Below are 17,737 nucleotides of genomic sequence, written 5' to 3'. Positions count from 1 at the left end.
ACTGAGGGGCCAGATACATAACGATACAAACATAAAGATACCTTGTAGGAAGACTGACCTAAATTTTGATTTGCTTACACTAAGACTCAATATTGTGGAAATCTGTTTACATTAATGTTATCTAGACTGGTTTATAAATAAATAATTTAAATTCATCCTTTAGCATATGTAAATTCACCTCCGTTTCCTGCGTTCTGCTTCAGACAGGACATATTGTGGTAACAGATCCAGCGACACCTGCAAAAGTAACAGTCAATGAAAACAAAATTCATTGCAGTTTCATTCAGTACATATATGGTCCAATGTAGCGGTGGCACATCTTGAAAGTATCAAATACCAAGTACTTCCTGGACAGGAACATAATAGATCAAACGTAGTCCTTCTTGGTGGGCATTTCTAAGAAACAATAACTGACATTATGGTCAGATTTGGTGACTTTTTTTCAAGATTAATTTTATGTTGGTTTATATAACACTTATTTAGCACAGTCAGTGCTCAAGGTTGCAGCTGAAAACAATATAAATAAAATCTCAAACAACATAATTGGCTAGTTCTCTGGTTAGTAAATGGTAGTGGTGATTGCAAAGCAAACCAATCACTGCTGATGGGAGTTTTCACATCTCTGCTCAATGCTAGTTGTCTTACCTATTTAGTAATATTGGAGGCAATCAGCATCAATCACTTAAGTGATTGGTGTGTGATCTGCTTTTTTCTTTATGGATATATATATATAATATATATATATATATATTTGAGCCGATTAGGGGAAAGTGTGGCAGATACTTTGCATACATAACATACAATCTATGCGCGCTATATATGTAGATATAATACTAGATTAGTTAGAGCTGTGCCAAATGCAGCTTCCAAAACGAAACAATTTTGCTACATTGCAACCGCTTAGCCTAGCAGAAGAAAAACACCTTTCTGGACTCGCAATATCTAAAAATCAGTCTATCGGAGTTTTCTATTTGATTTGTATATACATCACTAAAGAAAAACAAAATGCAAGTTAGAGTCTAAGTTTTCTAATCTTAGGAGCATCATTATAAAAGCACTGCTTGTGACCAATCAGAAATGAGAAGAAATCTTGGGTTTTACAATCTGACTCACCATATCTTTGACAGTCAGTCTACAGCTGTAGCATAGCAGTGTGAGGAGATCTGTGGTTCTATTACTACTGAGGTAGCAAACAAAAATTCATTGGTAAGTAACAGAGCTTGTACTTCATGGAATTTATTTTTGACATTAGCAAGAGATCAAAAATTGACTTTTCACATGAAATATAGTGTCTGACAATTCAATACACCCTACTCCTCTCTTGGCAGCTTGCAATTTTGAAAAGAGGAATGGTGGAAGAGACACAAATAGCCAAAAGCAGCTTTTAAAAAAACAAATATATTCATCAATGTTAAAGTACCAAACAGTTATTTAATTTTTCTTATTGCTCATCTGTAATTATAAACTGCATATGCATGGCATTGTGGTGCAACAGATATGCAGATTGGGTCTGTGGTTCCCTCACTGAATTTCCAATTTCAGTCATGCCTATGCTCGGAAAAGCAGAATGGAAGCCAATAACAGCAAGGGCCATTTTAGGGACACTGTCACACACCTCTGAGTGGCATTGGCAGATCCCGATTAGCAAACTGTCTGCCCACCATTTTGACCAAGGTGTAGCGGCCTCATCTAGGGAAGAAAATAAATCTTACTAACAAAAACAATAGGTCCTAGTAACAATTCTGAGATGAAGACTGTGTTTTGTGGAAGTGCATAAAACATGGTTGGAGAACTCAATCAGATCAGTTTCCAAACAAGATACTTTTTACAGTAATTTGGTCCAATGTGAATTTTATGGGCAATGGCATTTGTACATGGACTCTGCTATAATGTTAATGGTTTAAATGACTTCAGTAGAGAACTCTAGCCACCAATTTTCAATGTACTCGTGGGTCTCCTGTAGTGCTGCTCATAACAACTTGCATTTATATATCGCCTTTAACGGAGTAAAATGTCCCACGATGCTTCACAGGAGTGTAATCAGAAAAAATTGACACTGAGCCAAAGGAGACATTAGGACAGCTGACCAAAAGCTTGGCCAAAGAGATAGGTTTTAGAGCTTAGGACCTAGACAGCTGAAGGCATGGCCGCCAATAGTGGGGCGAAGGAAGTCGGGGATGCACAAGAGGCCAGAGTTGTAGGAACGCGGAGTTCTCGGCGGGTTGTAAGGCTGAAGGAGGTTACAGAGAGAGGGAGGGTTGAGGCCATGGAGAGATTTGAACTCAAGGATGAGAATTTTCAATTGGAGGCTTTGGTCAGTGAGTACAGGGGTGATGGGTGAACGGGACTGGGTTCAAGTTAGGATACAGGCAGCAGAGTTTTGGAAGAGCTCAAGTTTATGGAGGGTGTTAAATGGGAGGCCAGCCAAGAGAGCATTGGAATAGTCGAGTATGGAGGTATCAAAAGCATGGATGAGGATTTCAGCAACAGATGGGCTGAGGCAGGGGCAGAGACGGGTGATATTACAGAGGTGGAAGTAGGCAGTCTTAGTAACGGAAAGGATATGGGGTTGGAAGCTCAGCTCAAAGTCAAATAGGACACCGAGGTTGCGAACAGTCTGGTTCAACCTGAGGCAGTGGCTAGGGAGGATGGAATCGGTGACTAGGGAACGGAGTTTGTGGCGGGGGTTGAAGACAACAGCTTCAGTCTTCCCAATGGTTAATTGGAGGAAATTTCTGCTCATCCCATACTGGATGTTTTGTACCTCCATTCCTGACTTCAGGATCTGCTGGCACTTTGACACATTATACAAATCTTAAGTCTCCGTTAAATTATCAAGAACTAGACTGCATCATATTCCCATTAGCCATTATCTCTGTACAACAACAGAATTCATGTAAATCCAAAGCAAGAATGGAGGCTTTAGGTTTTCTCATTGATTCGACTTTTCCACTTGGGTTGGTATGAGGATGAGAATCAGCCAGGATTAAGGGACAGACGGTAGTTCGATTTCTCTGCAGCCTTTCTTTTTAAATTGTAAACAATTTTACAACCCCAGTCCATCACCGGCATCTCCACATCATTTCTTTTTAAAGACACTTCATTGTTTGTAAGCACTTACCTGCCTGTTGAATAGCACACTTCTGAGTGTGCATCACAGCATTTTCCTTTCTCCTCTTCTCCATCACCACCACAGCAGGATTGCACAGTAACCTTTTTAATGGGCATCTGGTCAGGAGACTGCTTAAGTGACAGTTTTTCTGATATTAAGGTAGCATGAAATGCTGAGGCTTCCTCTTAAGAGAATAACAAATTCAACAATTTTAAAAAAAAATCTGATTATAGAATTTACAATGCCCCACAAGTGATATTTTCTAACTTACTTAAGCAATTCCAGCAATTAATCCAGATTTTACATCCCTTAATTGTGAACTACTTTCCATCTGTTGGAAAATCACGAGTGTAATACAAAAGTCTACCCATAAGAGGGTCTAATGCTCTTTCCAAGTTAGGAACGGCTTATATTTTAAGGAATTAAATTATAAAGGAGAAAAAAATGAATATAGAAACATTGCAAAATACCTCATCATGCTGCATTTAACACTGTCAGTGTGGCATCCATGGACATCATTTAAAGAGGGAGTCTTTAGTATTTACAACATACCTACTTTAGTGTCCATAGCACAGAGACACAGCAGACATTTCTCCGTCTGTTCAGCACCATAGTTGAAGTCAGAGCAAGCTGTACTTAGCTTCTCACTGGTCCTACAAGAAAAAAGGCTGATTACTGCAAACCATTACACTATATGCTCCATATTTAATTCATGTTAACTAATCATTGAAACTCATTTTGTAATGAAATATGAATGTTGCAAAGGATATTCATGCTTCCACAGTGTGGTGGAATACATTCAAACTCCCTCACATTCCATTGTGTTCCTGATCTCAACCACAGTGCTAAAACATGGTTGTGAGTGGAGGCTAAAGTCATTGGAAGGGAAAAATTGGATGGGGAGTCTCCAGTCGACTGTTCTTATGCATCTCTTAGCTTTCAGCCAACATTAGCATTGGCAGTGATGTAGGAGCAGGCTACCTGCCTCACTTTGATGCAGGAGGTGCACAACCTTGGAAGAGCAACAAGCAGAGAAAATCTTGGGGTGAGTGAAATGAGTTAATAGAAAAATTTCAGATAGTTCAGAAGCACATTAAATAATTCCTTTTGTTTCACATTCCCACAATTTACTGCACATCTTCAATGTTTGGGAAGATATTACTTATTACAGATATATTTACCCAAGTCAGAAAGCAGTGCAATTCTTACCTGTACACTGTGCTTACAGTGGATGGGAAATCAGTCTGCAATTTGTTCACAAAACTCTCAGTCAGTCGATGGATGCTTGCTTTATCGCTGGCCTGTGAAAGGAAATAGCAGATTTTGTCATATGGATTAGACAAGTAACTTTTTGTTCAAAAGTTTGTTCTTTTCTTACTGAACTAGCAGGGCTGCAATTCAAAATTATGCAGTTATCAAACAATTTTGTGCAAAGCTATATCTGTATTATAATTAATGATTTTTACTATCCATGTGGCAACTTCAAATACTCTATTTAATATTTTTAAATGAATTCATTGATAGGAGGTTGCCTTTTTCCTAGTAAAAATCCTACAAAGGACAGGTAACAGATAATCTACCCAGTTGTCTGGCAACAATAACCTAGCAATTACTGTTTGGGTCTGAGGTATTTTTTTTTAAACATTCGTTCATGGGACGTGGGCGTCGCTGGCGAGGCCAGCATTTATTGCCCATCCCTAATTGCTCTTGAGAAGGTGGTGGTGAGCCGTCTTCTTGAACTGCTGCAGTCCGTGTGGTGAAGGTTCTCCCACAGAGCTGTTAGGGAGCTCCAGGATTTTGACCCAGCGACAATGAAGGAACGGCGATATATTTCCAAGTCGGGATGATGTGTGACTTGGAGGGGAACGTGCAGGTGGTGTTGTTCCCATGTGCCTGCTGCCCTTGTCCTTCTAGGTGGTAGAGGTCGTGGGTTTGGGAGGTGCTGTTGAAGAACCCTTGGCGAGTTGCTGCAGTGCATCCTGTGGATGGTACACACTACAGCCACAGTGCGCCGATGGTGAAGGAAGTGCCAATCAAGCGAGCTGCTTTGTCCTAGATAGTGTCGAGCTTCTTGATTGTTGTTGGAGCTGCACTCATCCAGGCAAGTGGAGAGTATTCCATCACACTCCTGACTTGTGCCTTGTAGATGGTAGAAAGGCTTTGGGGAGGTGAGTCACTCACTACAGAATACCCAGCCTCTGACCTGCTCTTATAGCCACAGTATTTATGTGGCTGGTCCAGTTAAGTTTCTGGTCAATGGTGACCCCCAGGATGTTGATGGTGGGGGATTCGGCGATGGTAATGCCATTGAATGTTATGGGGAGGTGGTTAGACTCTCTCTTGCTGGAGATGGTCATTGCCTGGCACATGTCTGGCGTGAATGTTACTTGCCACTTTTCAGCCCAACCCTGGATGTTGTCCAGGTCTTGCTACATGCGGGCACTGACTCCTTCTTTATCTGAGGGGTTGCGAATGGAACTGAACACTGTTGCATAAACACTAACCACATTCCTCTGCTACTTTAACAGAGGTAGTTACCCATTTAAAATAATGGGTTACCACCAAGAATATGAGAATGGGGTAGGTTGGAAGTAAAGACAAATTTTATGCATTTAGTTAGCTCTCTTAAAATCCTATAGACTAAGAGACTAATTTCAAAATTATATGGTACATGAACCTACTTTTCCTATCGCTGTTTTTAAAATGTCTTAAACTTCATGAAAAACTGATCTGAAATGCAGGATTTGAGTGGCACAAATACTAGATACACTATCTTCTGGTATTGAAAAGTGATTAGACATTAGTGCCCAGCTCTTTCTTTGTACATGTGCTTTGGTACACTAAACTGTATTAACAGATAGGACATTGTAGCCATTAGCGCAATCAATTATCTTACCTTTGTATCTAATGCTGGGGTGAAAACATTAGGAACATCAAAAAGTTTATTGTAGAAAGCAATTTCTTTAGACGAATATTCCCTCATCGGCCGTACAATCATGATATCTCCGTAACGATTATCTGAGAATCCCTGTGTTAAGAAAGGAATAATATTTGGAATGGTAAACAGTACATGTCCATGTATCAGTGAATATTTTCAGTTTAAGAATCAGTTACTGTATTTTAGTATTGTGCTAAATGAAGCCTATAACATTCTACAGGTATACGATCCCAGCATAATTTACAATTCCCAGTTACTGTAGTTGCTTTTAGAACATTCAGCATTAGAAACTTACACAAATGTAGTTCGCAAAAGACATGTAATCTCTAAATTCTGTTGGGATGCATGTGTAGTGCTGACACTTATATTCCCAGTTAATTATTTAGTCATCCAGAGATAAATGTTATGATTTGTCATGACCTCAGGTCAATAAGGGCTTTGAGTGGTCACCATTTTTTAAAAACATCTATTCATTCATCAGGTTTTTCTTCCAACCATCATTTTAATAGTTACTACAATAGAACAAATCACCTAGCGGCAGCAGTGCACACAAAAATTATCTAACTGACATGCCAGGAAATAAAGAAACCCACACACTGTTTATCTTCATGTCACACATTAGATTATTTTGGGGCATCAAACATGGTTTGATCTATACAAGTTTAACAATTCAGAGGATAGTGTCACATCTAGGTCATAGTTATGGCCTCACTTTCACAATATTCAGCTAGTTTTTCAATGTCTTCTTAAAAAAATGGTGGCATTGATTAATTAGTCCAAATATTCCTCTTTCAATATATTTTTTTCAATGATGAAGTTTGCAATTATTAGAGCCCAGACCCATCATTGTCAAATTATCTTTTAACCTTATACAGGTAGTTTACTTTACTCACTATATCAATGGCAAGTGAGGCTCCACGTCCCAACGAAATGTTAGTCAGAAGTTTTACTGCCAATCGGGTACAGCTGTCTCCCATCATTATTTTTGTGTAACCTTTGATCCTTGCAGTGTACAAGAGCAGATGTTGTCTGTTGAGAAATGTATTTTCTTTTAAGAGATGTAAAATCTACAAAGACCAGAAAAAAGCAGAACTATTCACATATACAAGAGCTTGGTCAAAATGATCCAATTTCACAAGTTTACTTCTGCAAAAAGCTGGCTAAGAATAACAAATTTGAATAAAGCTCATAATGCTTCAGTCATGGTGGACTTTGGTTTCAACTGTGTAAACATCACTTCTCACAATCACTATGAGGTTTTCTAGCGATCCACGTGTTTAAAAAGGTAAAACTAGCAGTGTCTGACATCAAACTTTCGGCTTCCGTCTACACTACAAAGGCTTGACATCACAATTTCCCTATACTACAACAGTGACTACACTTACAAAAGCACTTCATGGGTTGTGATTCGCTTTGGGTTAAGTTCTGACGTAGTAAAAGGCACTATATAAATGCAAGCTCTTTTCTTTCTATTTTGAGCTGGCTGTTAGGAATAATTTAAACAAGACGCTCCAACTAGCATTTGGGGCCTTACAATTGGCTTCTGCGGGAAGGGGGGAGGGAGTTTAAAAAAAAAACAGGAAATCAGCCTGTTTTTCACTTTTCATCACTATCTCACCACATCACTTGACCCCTCCACTGTCTCTGATTTGTCACATTGCTTGTCCGACATCCAGTACTGGATGAGCAGAAATTTCCTCCAACCAATATTGGGAAGACAGAAGCCATTGTTTTCGATCCCTACCACAAACTCCGTTCCCTAGCCATCGACTCCATCCCTCTCCCTGGCCACTGTCTGAGGCTGAACCAGACCATTCGCAACCTTGGCGTCCTATTTGACCCCGAGATAAGCTTCCAACCACATATCCGCTCCATCACTAAGACAGCCTACTTCCACCTCTAACCTCGCCACCCCTACCTCAGCTCATCTGCTGCTGAAACCCTCATCCATCCCTTTGTTACCTCTAGACTTGAATATTCCAATGCTCTCCTGGTCAGCCTCCCATCTTCCACCCTCCATAAACTTGAGTTCCCCAAACCTCTGCTGCCTGTATCCTAACTTGCACCAAGTCCCATTCACCCATCACCCCTGTGCTCACTGACCTACATTGGTTCCTGGTCCAGCAACACCTCGATTTTAAAATTTTCATCCTTGTTTTCAAAGCCCTCCATTGCTTTGCCCCTTCCAATCTCTGTAACCTTCTCCAACCCTACAAGGTCTCTGTGCACCTCCAATTCTGGCCTCTTGCCCATCCCCGATTTTAATCGCTCCACCATTGGTGGCCATGCCTTCAGCTGCGTAGGCCCTGAGCTCTGGAATTCCCTCCCTAAACCTCTCCTCCTTAAAGATGCTCCTTAAAGCCTACCTCTTTGGCCAAGCTTTTGGTCACCTGTCCTAATATCTCCTTATGTTTTTTTTGTGGCTCAGTGTCAAATTTTGTTTGTTAATGCTCCTGTGAAGTACCTTGGGACATTTTACTTTGTTAAAGGTTTTATATAAATGCAAGTTGTTGTTCTAGCTGAACAATCCTGTTTGAAAGTGCACTTGTATAGATGCTGGGTGCCGAATGGATTGGGCTCAGCTGCGATACCTGCGTGGTTGAATAGCTTACTGATACTCAACTGTCGAGACTCACACATGAAGATTGATCATTTTAGCAATGTACCAGAAGGGAACCTGCACCCATGCAATCACTGCTTTGCAAATGTTAGCAGCTTTAGGAGGAGAGGGAAGAAAACTGGAAAAATGAAATGAAAATATGAGATGATGTCAGTGCATAGAAACTACTGCTAGTTTTATTTGATTCTGTGAGATACATTTGACTGTTCCTGATGGGTAAAGCACTGGACAATTACTGCTGAGATTTTGACTACAGAAGGAGTATCCATTTTAGTTGAAGTAAATAAAAAGATATAGTGGATTCTGAAAGTTCAGTATAAATAGGTTGCAACATCATATTGAAGGATCACTGTGGCAGGTTATGATCTTATCATAAAAGCAAAATATGACGATCTACTATGAAGGAACATAAGAGATTACTGTTTACCGTAATGTTTGCAGCAATTCCTCTTTAGCGGTCAGTGTCTTTATTGAACTAAACAGTTCCTTTATTGCTTCTGTTTGTGCCAAGGTAAATGGCAATTCTCCACTGGAGGAAGTTTCAGAGAAGGTATTCTCAGAAATTTCTTTACTAAAAAGATCACAGATACTGAGTTGAGCAAGTTTTGTTTGAACCTGTTCTTCAGAATGTGTGGCATTCCACTGCTCCACAACTGTAGGTCTTTTCACTGCATGAATCAGGGTCTCTTGCTGCTTTTGTAGAAAACCATCTACTGCCTCTTTGTAATTCTCACCATGGTTTGCTGGACTGGAAGAAACAGTCTGCAGCATGGAATTAGGTAATTTGAACACCTACAGAACAAAAGCAGTCAAGGTAATAACAAGAACTTTTAGATAAATAGCATCAATTTCACTTGGGATTAAAATTAAAATATAAAACCTCAATGACTGCATTCCTAAAACTTCCACAAAGTCAGAATTATGAGGATACTTTGATAAAATTACCTCCTCTAAATAGACTATATGGTAGGGGAATCCTGAAGCCTGGAACACGCCTTCCAGCTGCGATAAAGTAGCCTGTCTTTCTTCTAGACTCCTTCCACACACTGCTCCCTCTAAGTAGGTGAAAGAGGAAAGAGATATTAACAATTAGCCTTCTATGTGACAGCCAGTGCTGATGCATACACATCTACAAGCATAGCTTTCTGTGTCTATTTTCACCTCTGCCTCAACTGACCAGACTCAATTACACTCGATGCTTCCCTTGCTGGCTACCATATTCCACCCTTCACAAATCACAATGCATCTAAAAGTTCATCATGCCATCCTATCCTGCACTAAGTCCTACTCCCTTATCACCCATCCTCACTAACCATCAACGACTCTTCATCCCGCAACATCGATTTCAAAATCCTTGTGGTCATCTGCATGTACATCCATGGCCTCACTCCTCTCTACCTCCTTCAGCCCTATGTTCCAGCATGCACCCCCTGCTCTTCAACTTTGGTCTTGTTTGTATTCCTCTTCCTCACTCCACTTTCATTAGTATAGCCTTCAGCCATCTGAGCCCTAAACTCTGGAATGTTCTCCCTAGCCCCTACTGCCTTGCTACCTCTCCCATTCCTTCAAAAAGCTCCTTAAAGCTCATGCCTTTGTTCTTGCCTCTATCAAAATCCCAACACTTCTCTCACCACTGTTCAGCATCCATTTATTTTTTAACTTCTGTGAAGTGGTTTAATGTTTTATTGCATTATAAAAGTGCCTGCTTCAGCAACTATGTACTTTTTTGTGGTTTCAATATCAATACCACTATACGTCCACCGAGGCTAACATCCAATCCATGTCCCCTATTTATCCCTACAAAATGAGATGCTCCACATAATACCATAATCTTTGTCAACAATTGGTGATTTTTGTTTTTAAGTACAGAATATATTGCATCAATTTCCACTGACAGTTATAGAAATGAAAGCTAAATTACCCACATATCCATTTACTTAAAATGTTACAAACTACACCATACTATACCATCTATGTGGATAATCCCAGGAGAAAAGCGCAACTTCTTTGGAGCTTCTCTACACAAACCCTAAAAGAGAAACAAAGGTTTACTATATTTTGCTAATGTAAATCTATTTGCCCAACAGTACAATATAAAAAATTTCTTTAAAGCAATTTCTGCAGCAACTCATTTATCGTAGCTAAGGCGGCAGAGCAGAGGAGAGGGAGCGGCCCATAAAAAGGCTGGAGTCGGAGGCTCAAGAGCAGCTGAGGCGGCGGAGCGGGAACGGCCCATAAAAAGGCAGGCACCAGAGCGCGACCATCAGGGAGAGAGAAAAAACCCGAAGTGGCGTCAGCACAAGGGAAGGAGCTGATTGGTGAGTAGCTGGTGAGTGTTTATTTTAAGTCTTTAGTTTATATTCAGTTAAGTTTAGTTAATAATCTAATAAATCGAGGCATGGCAGGGCACCTCTGACCTGTCGAATGCACACCCTGTGCCATGTGGGAACTCCAGGACCATGTCCTGGACAACCACGTGCAGGAAGTGTCTTCAGCTGGAGGAGCTCAAGCTCTGAGTTTCAGAGAAAGGTCAAGAGAGCGATAATGATAGGGGATTCTATAGTTGGGGAACAGACAGGCGTTTCTGCGGCCGCAGATGTGATTCCAGGATGGTATGTTGCCTCCCTGGCGCCAGGGTCAAGGATGTCACTGAACGGCTGCAGAACATTCTGGAGGGGGAGGGTGAACAGCCAGAGGTCGTGGTCCATATTGGTACCAACAACATAGGCAGAAAGAGGGATGAGGTCCTGCAGGCCGATTTTAAGGAGTTAGGAAAGAGATTAAGAAGCAGGACCTCAAAAGGTAGTAATCTCCGGATTACTCCCAGTGCCACGTGCTAGTGAGTATAGAAATAGGAGGATAGAGCAGATGAATGCGTGGCTGGAGAGATGGTGCAGGAGGGAGGACTTTAGATTCCTGGGGCATGGGACCAGTTCTGGGGGAGATGGGACCTGTACAAGCTGGACGGTTTGCAGCTCAACGGAGCTGGGACCAATGTCCTCGCGGGGAGGTTCACTAGTGCTGGGGGGGGGGGGGGGGTTTAAACTAATTTGGCAGGGGGATAGGCACCAGCATACGTAGCATTGGAAAGAAGAATGCTACTATCCCGGTGCACAAATGATTGGGAGGGAAAGATAGCACTAGGGCAAGAAATAGTACAGTAGTAGATGGGACCAGACTAAGAGAGAGTACAAGAAAGTCTAAGATAGGTTTACAGTGCATGTGTGTAAACGCGCAAAGCATGTTAAACAAGGCGCAATTAGCCACATGGGAATATGATGTGGTGATGGTCAAAAAAGGGCAGGATTGGGTGCTAAATATCCCTGGATAGGTGGTGTTCAGGAAAGATAGGGAAAGGAAGAAAGGAGGGGAGGGTGGCAGTATTGATTAAGGAGAATTCTGGAGTGCTGAAGAGAGAGGATGTCCTGGAGGGTTCAAGGACAGAAGCTATTTGGTTAGAGTTATGAAACAATAGAGATGCCATTACACTACTGGGTATATTCTATAGGCCACCAACTAGTGGGAAGGAAATAGAGGAGCATATTTGCAGGGAAATTACAGAGAGGTGCAAAAGCGACTGAGTAGTGATAACAGGGGACTTCAACTATCCTAATATAGACTGGGATAGTAATAACATCAGGGGCAAAGAGTGGGAGGAATTTTTGATGTGTGTTGAGAACTTTCTTGACCAGTACGCTTCTGGCCCAACGAGGAAGGATGCATTGCTGGACTTGGTTCTGAGGAATGAGGCAGGCCAAGTGGAGCAAGTGTCAGTGGGGGAACATCTAGGGAACAGCGGTCATAGTATCATAAGGTTTAGAATAGCAATGGAAAAGGACATAGACCACTCTAAAGTAAAAATACCTAATTGGAGGAGGACCAATTTCAATGGGATGAGAACTGATCTGGCCCGGGTAAATTGGAATCAAAGATTGGCAGGCAAAACAGTAATTGAACAATGGGCAGCCTTTAAGGAGGAGATGGTTCAGGTACAGTCTAGGTACATTCCCATGAGGGAGAAAGGTAGGCCAATTAAAGCCAGAGCTCCCTGGATGACAAAAGAGATAGAGAGTAAGATGAAGCAGAAAAAAGGGGCATATGACAGATGTCAGGTTAATAACACAAGTGAGAACCAGGCTGAATATAGAAAGTTCAGAGGGGAAGTGAAAAAAGAAATAAGAGGGGCAAAGAGAGAGTATGAGAATAGACTGGCGGCAAACATAAAAGGGAATCCAAAAGTCTTCTATGGGCACGTAAACAGTAAACGGGTAGTAAAAGGAGGGATGAGGTTGATCAGGAACCAAAAAGGAGATCTACTCATGGAGGCAGAGGGCATGGCTCAAGTACTAAATGAATACTTTGCATCTGTCCTTACCAAGGAAGATGTAGATGAGATACTGGGCTAATAATTGATAAAGGGGAGGTACGAGAAAGGCTAACTTAAAGTATGTAAGTCACCCGGTCCAGATGGGATGCATCCTAGGTTGCTGAGGGAAGTAACGGTGGAAATTGCGGAGGTACTGGCCGTAATTTTCCAAACATCCTTAAATGCAGGGGTCGTGCCAGAGGATTGGAGAATTGCAAATGTTACACCCTTGTTCAAAAAAGGGTGTAAGGATAAACCCAGCAACTACAGGCCAGTCAGTTTAACCTCGGTGGTGGGCAAACTTTTAGAAACAATAATCCGGGACAGAATTAGCAGTCACTTGGACAAGTGTGGATTGATTAGAGAAAGCTAGCTGAGGCGGCGGAGCAGAGGAGCGGCCCATAAAAAGGCGGGAGTCAGGAGCACAGGATCAGCTGAGGCGGCGGAGCAGAGGAGCGGCCCATAAAAAGGCGGGAGTCAGGAGCACAGGATCAGCTGAGGCGGCGGAACAGAGGAGCGGCCCATAAAAAGGCGGGAGTCAAGAGCACAGGATCAGTTGAGGCGGCGGAGCAGAGGCGGGAGTCATGAGCACAGGATTAGCTGAGGCGGCGGAGCAGAGGCGGGAGTCAGGAGCACAGGATCAGCTGAGGCGGCGGAGCAGAGGCGGGAGTCAGGAGCACAGGATCAGCTGAGGCGGCGGAGCAGAGGCGGGAGTCAGGAGCACAGGATCAGCTGAGGCGGCGGAGCAGAGGCGGGAGTCAGGAGCACAGGATCAGCTGAGGCGGCGGAGCAGAGGCGGGAGTCAGGAGCACAGGATCAGTTGAGGCGGCGGAGCAGAGGCGGGAGTCAGGAGCACAGGATCAGCTGAGGCGGCGGAGCAGAGGCAGGAGTAAGGAGCACAGGATCAGCTGAGGCGGCGGAGCAGAGGGGGGAGTCAGGAGCACAGGATCAGCTGAGGCGGCGGAGCAGAGGCGGGAGTCAGGAGCACAGGATCAGCTGAGGTGGCGGAGCAGAGGCGGGAGTCAGGAGCACAGGATCAGCTGAGGCGGCGGAGCAGAGGCGGGAGTCAGGAGCACAGGATCAGCTGAGGTGGCGGAGCAGAGGAGCGGCCGAGCGCGAGGGTTAGGGAGAGAGAAAAAAAAACCCCAAAGTGACGTCAGCAGAAGGGAAGGAGCTGATTGGTGAGTTGCTGATTGTTTAGGAGGAGGATCGAGCTACTGCAGCTGCTGGAGGCACGAAGTCACAGCCAACAGGTAAGTGATTGGCTGGTGACTGGTAAGTAGTTTTTCTTTCCTTTTTTTTTTCCTCTTGACATTGTAGTTGTTGTTAAGCTAACTTAAGGGTTAAGTCATGGCAGGAGATCCCAGAGCCGTGTCATGTTCCTCTTGCGAGATGTGGGAATTCAGGGATCCTTCCTGTGTCCCTGGTTCCTTCACCTGCGGGAAGTGTGTCCAGCTGCAGCTACTGTTTGACCGCTTGACGGCTCTGGAGCTGCGGATGGACTCACTTTGGAGCATCCGCGATGCTGAGGAAGTTGTGGATAGCACGTTCAGTGAGTTGGTCACACCACAGATAAAAATTACTGAGGGAGATAGTGAATGGGTGACCAACAGACAGAGGAAGAGTAGGAAGGCAGTGCAGGGGTCCCCTGCGGTCATCTCCCTCCAAAACAGGTATACCGTTTTGGATACTGTTGGGGGAGATGGCTTACCAGGGGAAGGTGGCAATGGCCAGGTTCATGGTACCGTGGCTGGCTCTGCCGCACAGAAGGGCAGGAAAAAGAGTGGCAGAGCTATAGTGATAGGGGACTCGATTGTAAGGGGTACAGACAGGCGTTTCTGCGGACGCAACCGAGACTCCATGATGGTATGTTGCCTCCCTGGTGCAAGGGTCAGGGATGTCTCGGAGCGGCTGCAGGACATTCTGGAGGGGGAGGGTGAACAGCCAGTTGTCGTGGTGCATATAGGTACCAACGATATAGGTAAAAAACGGGATGAGGTCCTACAAGCTGAATTTAGGGAGTTAGGAGTTAAACTAAAAATTAGGACCTCAAAGGTAGTAATCTCAGGATTGCTACCAGTGCCACGGGCTAGTCAGAGTAGGAATGACAGGATAGCTAGGATGAATGAGAGATGGTGCAAGAGGGAGGGATTCAAATTCCTGGGCCATTGGAACCGGTTCTGGGGGAGGTGGGACCAGTACAAATTGGACGGTCTACATCTGGGCAGGACTGGAACCAATGTCCTAGGGGGAGTGTTTGCTAGTGCTGTTGGGGAGGGTTTAAACTAATGTGGCAAGGGGATGGGAACCGATGCAGGAAGTCAGTGGGAAGTAAAGTGGTGACAGAAACAAAAGGCAGTAAGGGAGAGTGTACAGAACATGACCGGACAGATGGTCTGAGAAAGCAGGGCAAAGACCAAGGGAAGTCCAGATTAAACTGCATTTATTTCAATGCAAGAAGTCTGATGGGCAAGGCAGATGAACTCAGGGCATGGATGGGTACATGGGACTGGGATGTTATAGCTATTACTGAAACATGGCTAAGGGAGGGGCAGGACTGGCAGCTCAATGTTCCAGGGTACAGATGCTATAGGAAAGATAGAGCAGGAGGTAAGAGAGGAGGGGGAGTTGCGTTCTTGATTAGGGAGAACATCACGGCAGTAGTGAGAGGGGATATATCCGAGGGTTCGCCCACTGAGTCTATATGGGTAGAACTGAAAATAAGAAGGGAGAGATCACTTTGATAGGATTGTACTACAGACCCCCAAATAGTCAACGGGAAATTGAGGAGCAAATATGTAAGGAGATTACAGACAGCTGCAAGAAAAATAGGGTGGTAATAGTAAGGGACTTTAACTTTCCCAACATTGACTGGGACAGCCATAGCATTAGGGGCTTGGAGAGAAATTTGTTGAATGTATTCAGGAGGAATTTCTCATTCAGTATGTGGATGGCCCGACTAGAGAGGGGGCAAAACTTGACCTCCTCTTGGGAAATAAGGGCAGGTGACAGAAGTGTTAGTGAGGGATCACTTTGGGACCAGTGATCATAATTCCATTAGTTTTAAGATAGCTATGGAGAATGATAGGTCTGGCCCAAAAGTTAAAATTCTAAATTGGGGAAAGGCCAATTTTGATGGTATTAGACAGGAACTTTCAGAAGTTGATTGGGAGTCTGTTGGCAGGCAAAGGGACATCTGGTAAGTGGGAGGCTTTCAAAAGTGTGTTAACCAGGGTTCAGGGTAAGCACATTCCTTATAAAGTGACGGGCAAGGCTGGTAGAAGTAGGGAACCTTGGATGACTCGGGGGATTGAGGCCCTAGTCAAAAAGAAGAAGGAGGCATATGACATGCATAGGCAGCTGGGATCAAGTGGATCCCTTGAAGAGTATAGAGATTGCCAGAGTCGAGTTAAGAGAGAAATCAGGAGGGCAAAAAGGGGACATGAGATTGCTTTGGCAGATAAGGCAAAGGAGAATCCAAAGAGCTTCTACAAATACATAAAGGGCAAAAGAGTAACTAGGGAGAGAGCAGGGCCTCTTAAGGATCAACAAGGTCATCTATGTGCGGAACCACAAGAGATGGGTGAGATCCTAAATGAATATTTCACATCGGTATTTACGGTTGAGAAAGGCATGGATGTTAGGGAACTTGGGGAAATAAATAGTGATGTCTTGAGGAGTGTACATATTACAGAGAGGGAGGTGCTGGAAGTCTTAACGCGCATCAAGGTAGATAAATCACCAGGACCTGATGAAATGTATCCCAGGTCGTTATGGGAGGTTAGGGAGGAAATTGCGGGTCCCCAGCAGAGATATTTGAATCATCCACCGCTACAGGTGAGGTGCCTGAAGATTGGAGGGTAGCAAATGTTGTGCCTTTGTTTAAGAAGGGCGGCAGGGAAAAGCCTGGGAACTACAGACCGGTGAGCCTGACATCTGTAGTGGGTAAGTTGTTAGAGGGTATTCTGAGAGACAGGATCTACAGGCATTTGGAGAGGCAGGGACTGATTTGGAACAGTCAGCATGGTTTTGTGAGTCGAAAATCATGTCTCACGAATTTGATTGAGTTTTTTGAAGGGGTAACCAAGAAGATAGATGAGGGCTGTGCAGTAGACGTGGTCTACATGGACTTTAGCAAAGCCTTTGACAAGGTACCGCATGGTAGGTTGTTACATGAGGTTAAATCTCATGGGATCCAAGGTGAGGTAGCCAATTGGATACAAAATTGGATTGACGACAGAAGACAGAGGGTGGTTGTAGAGGGTTGTTTTTCAAACTGGAGGCCTGTGACCAGCGGCGTGCCTCAGGGATCGGTGCTGGGTCCGCTGTTATTTGTTATTTATATTAATGATTTGGATGAGAATTTAGGAGGCATGGATAGTAAGTTTGCAGATGACACCAAGATTGGTGGCATTGTGGACAGTGAAGAAGGTTATCTAGGATTGCAACGGGATCTTGATAAATTGGGCCAGTGGGCCGATGAATGGCAGATGGAGTTTAATTTAGATAAATGTGAGGTGATGCATTTTGGTAGATCGAATTGGGCCAGGACCTACTCCATTAATGGTAGGGCGTTGGGGAGAGTTATAGAACAAAGAGATCTGGGAGTACAGGTTCATAGCTCCTTGAAAGTGGAGTCACAGGTGGATAGGGTGGTGAAGAAGGCATTCAGCATGCTTGGTTTCATTGGTCAGAACATTG

The 17,737-nt window shown here is 43.6% G+C and overlaps 1 protein-coding gene across 3 annotated transcripts in view; it reads right to left on the bottom strand.

Annotated features, from left to right (window-relative positions):
* The window catches only part of ctu2 (cytosolic thiouridylase subunit 2 homolog (S. pombe)), a 30,972-nt gene that overhangs the window by 2,664 nt on the left and 10,571 nt on the right, over nt 1–17,737 (bottom strand). For 2 of the 3 annotated variants that reach the window (XM_067998051.1, XM_067998053.1), the window contains exons 5-14: nt 10,639–10,699; nt 9,616–9,725; nt 9,098–9,462; nt 6,944–7,079; nt 6,009–6,140; nt 4,322–4,413; nt 3,665–3,765; nt 3,122–3,296; nt 1,114–1,180; nt 179–237 (exon numbers count right to left, since the gene is read on the bottom strand). In XM_067998051.1, coding sequence (XP_067854152.1) covers nt 179–237; nt 1,114–1,180; nt 3,122–3,296; nt 3,665–3,765; nt 4,322–4,413; nt 6,009–6,140; nt 6,944–7,079; nt 9,098–9,462; nt 9,616–9,725; nt 10,639–10,699 — 1,298 coding nt within the window. The remainder of the gene's footprint in view (nt 1–178; nt 238–1,113; nt 1,181–3,121; nt 3,297–3,664; nt 3,766–4,321; nt 4,414–6,008; nt 6,141–6,943; nt 7,080–9,097; nt 9,463–9,615; nt 9,726–10,638; nt 10,700–17,737) is intronic. The other variant, XM_067998052.1, reaches the window with a different exon arrangement.

The sequence above is a fragment of the Heptranchias perlo genome, chromosome 16 (genome assembly GCF_035084215.1).
Source record: "Heptranchias perlo isolate sHepPer1 chromosome 16, sHepPer1.hap1, whole genome shotgun sequence".
NCBI lineage: Eukaryota > Metazoa > Chordata > Chondrichthyes > Hexanchiformes > Hexanchidae > Heptranchias > Heptranchias perlo.
The sequence above is the reverse complement of the archived record's forward strand: the minus strand, read 5'-3'. Positions and strand labels throughout refer to the sequence as shown.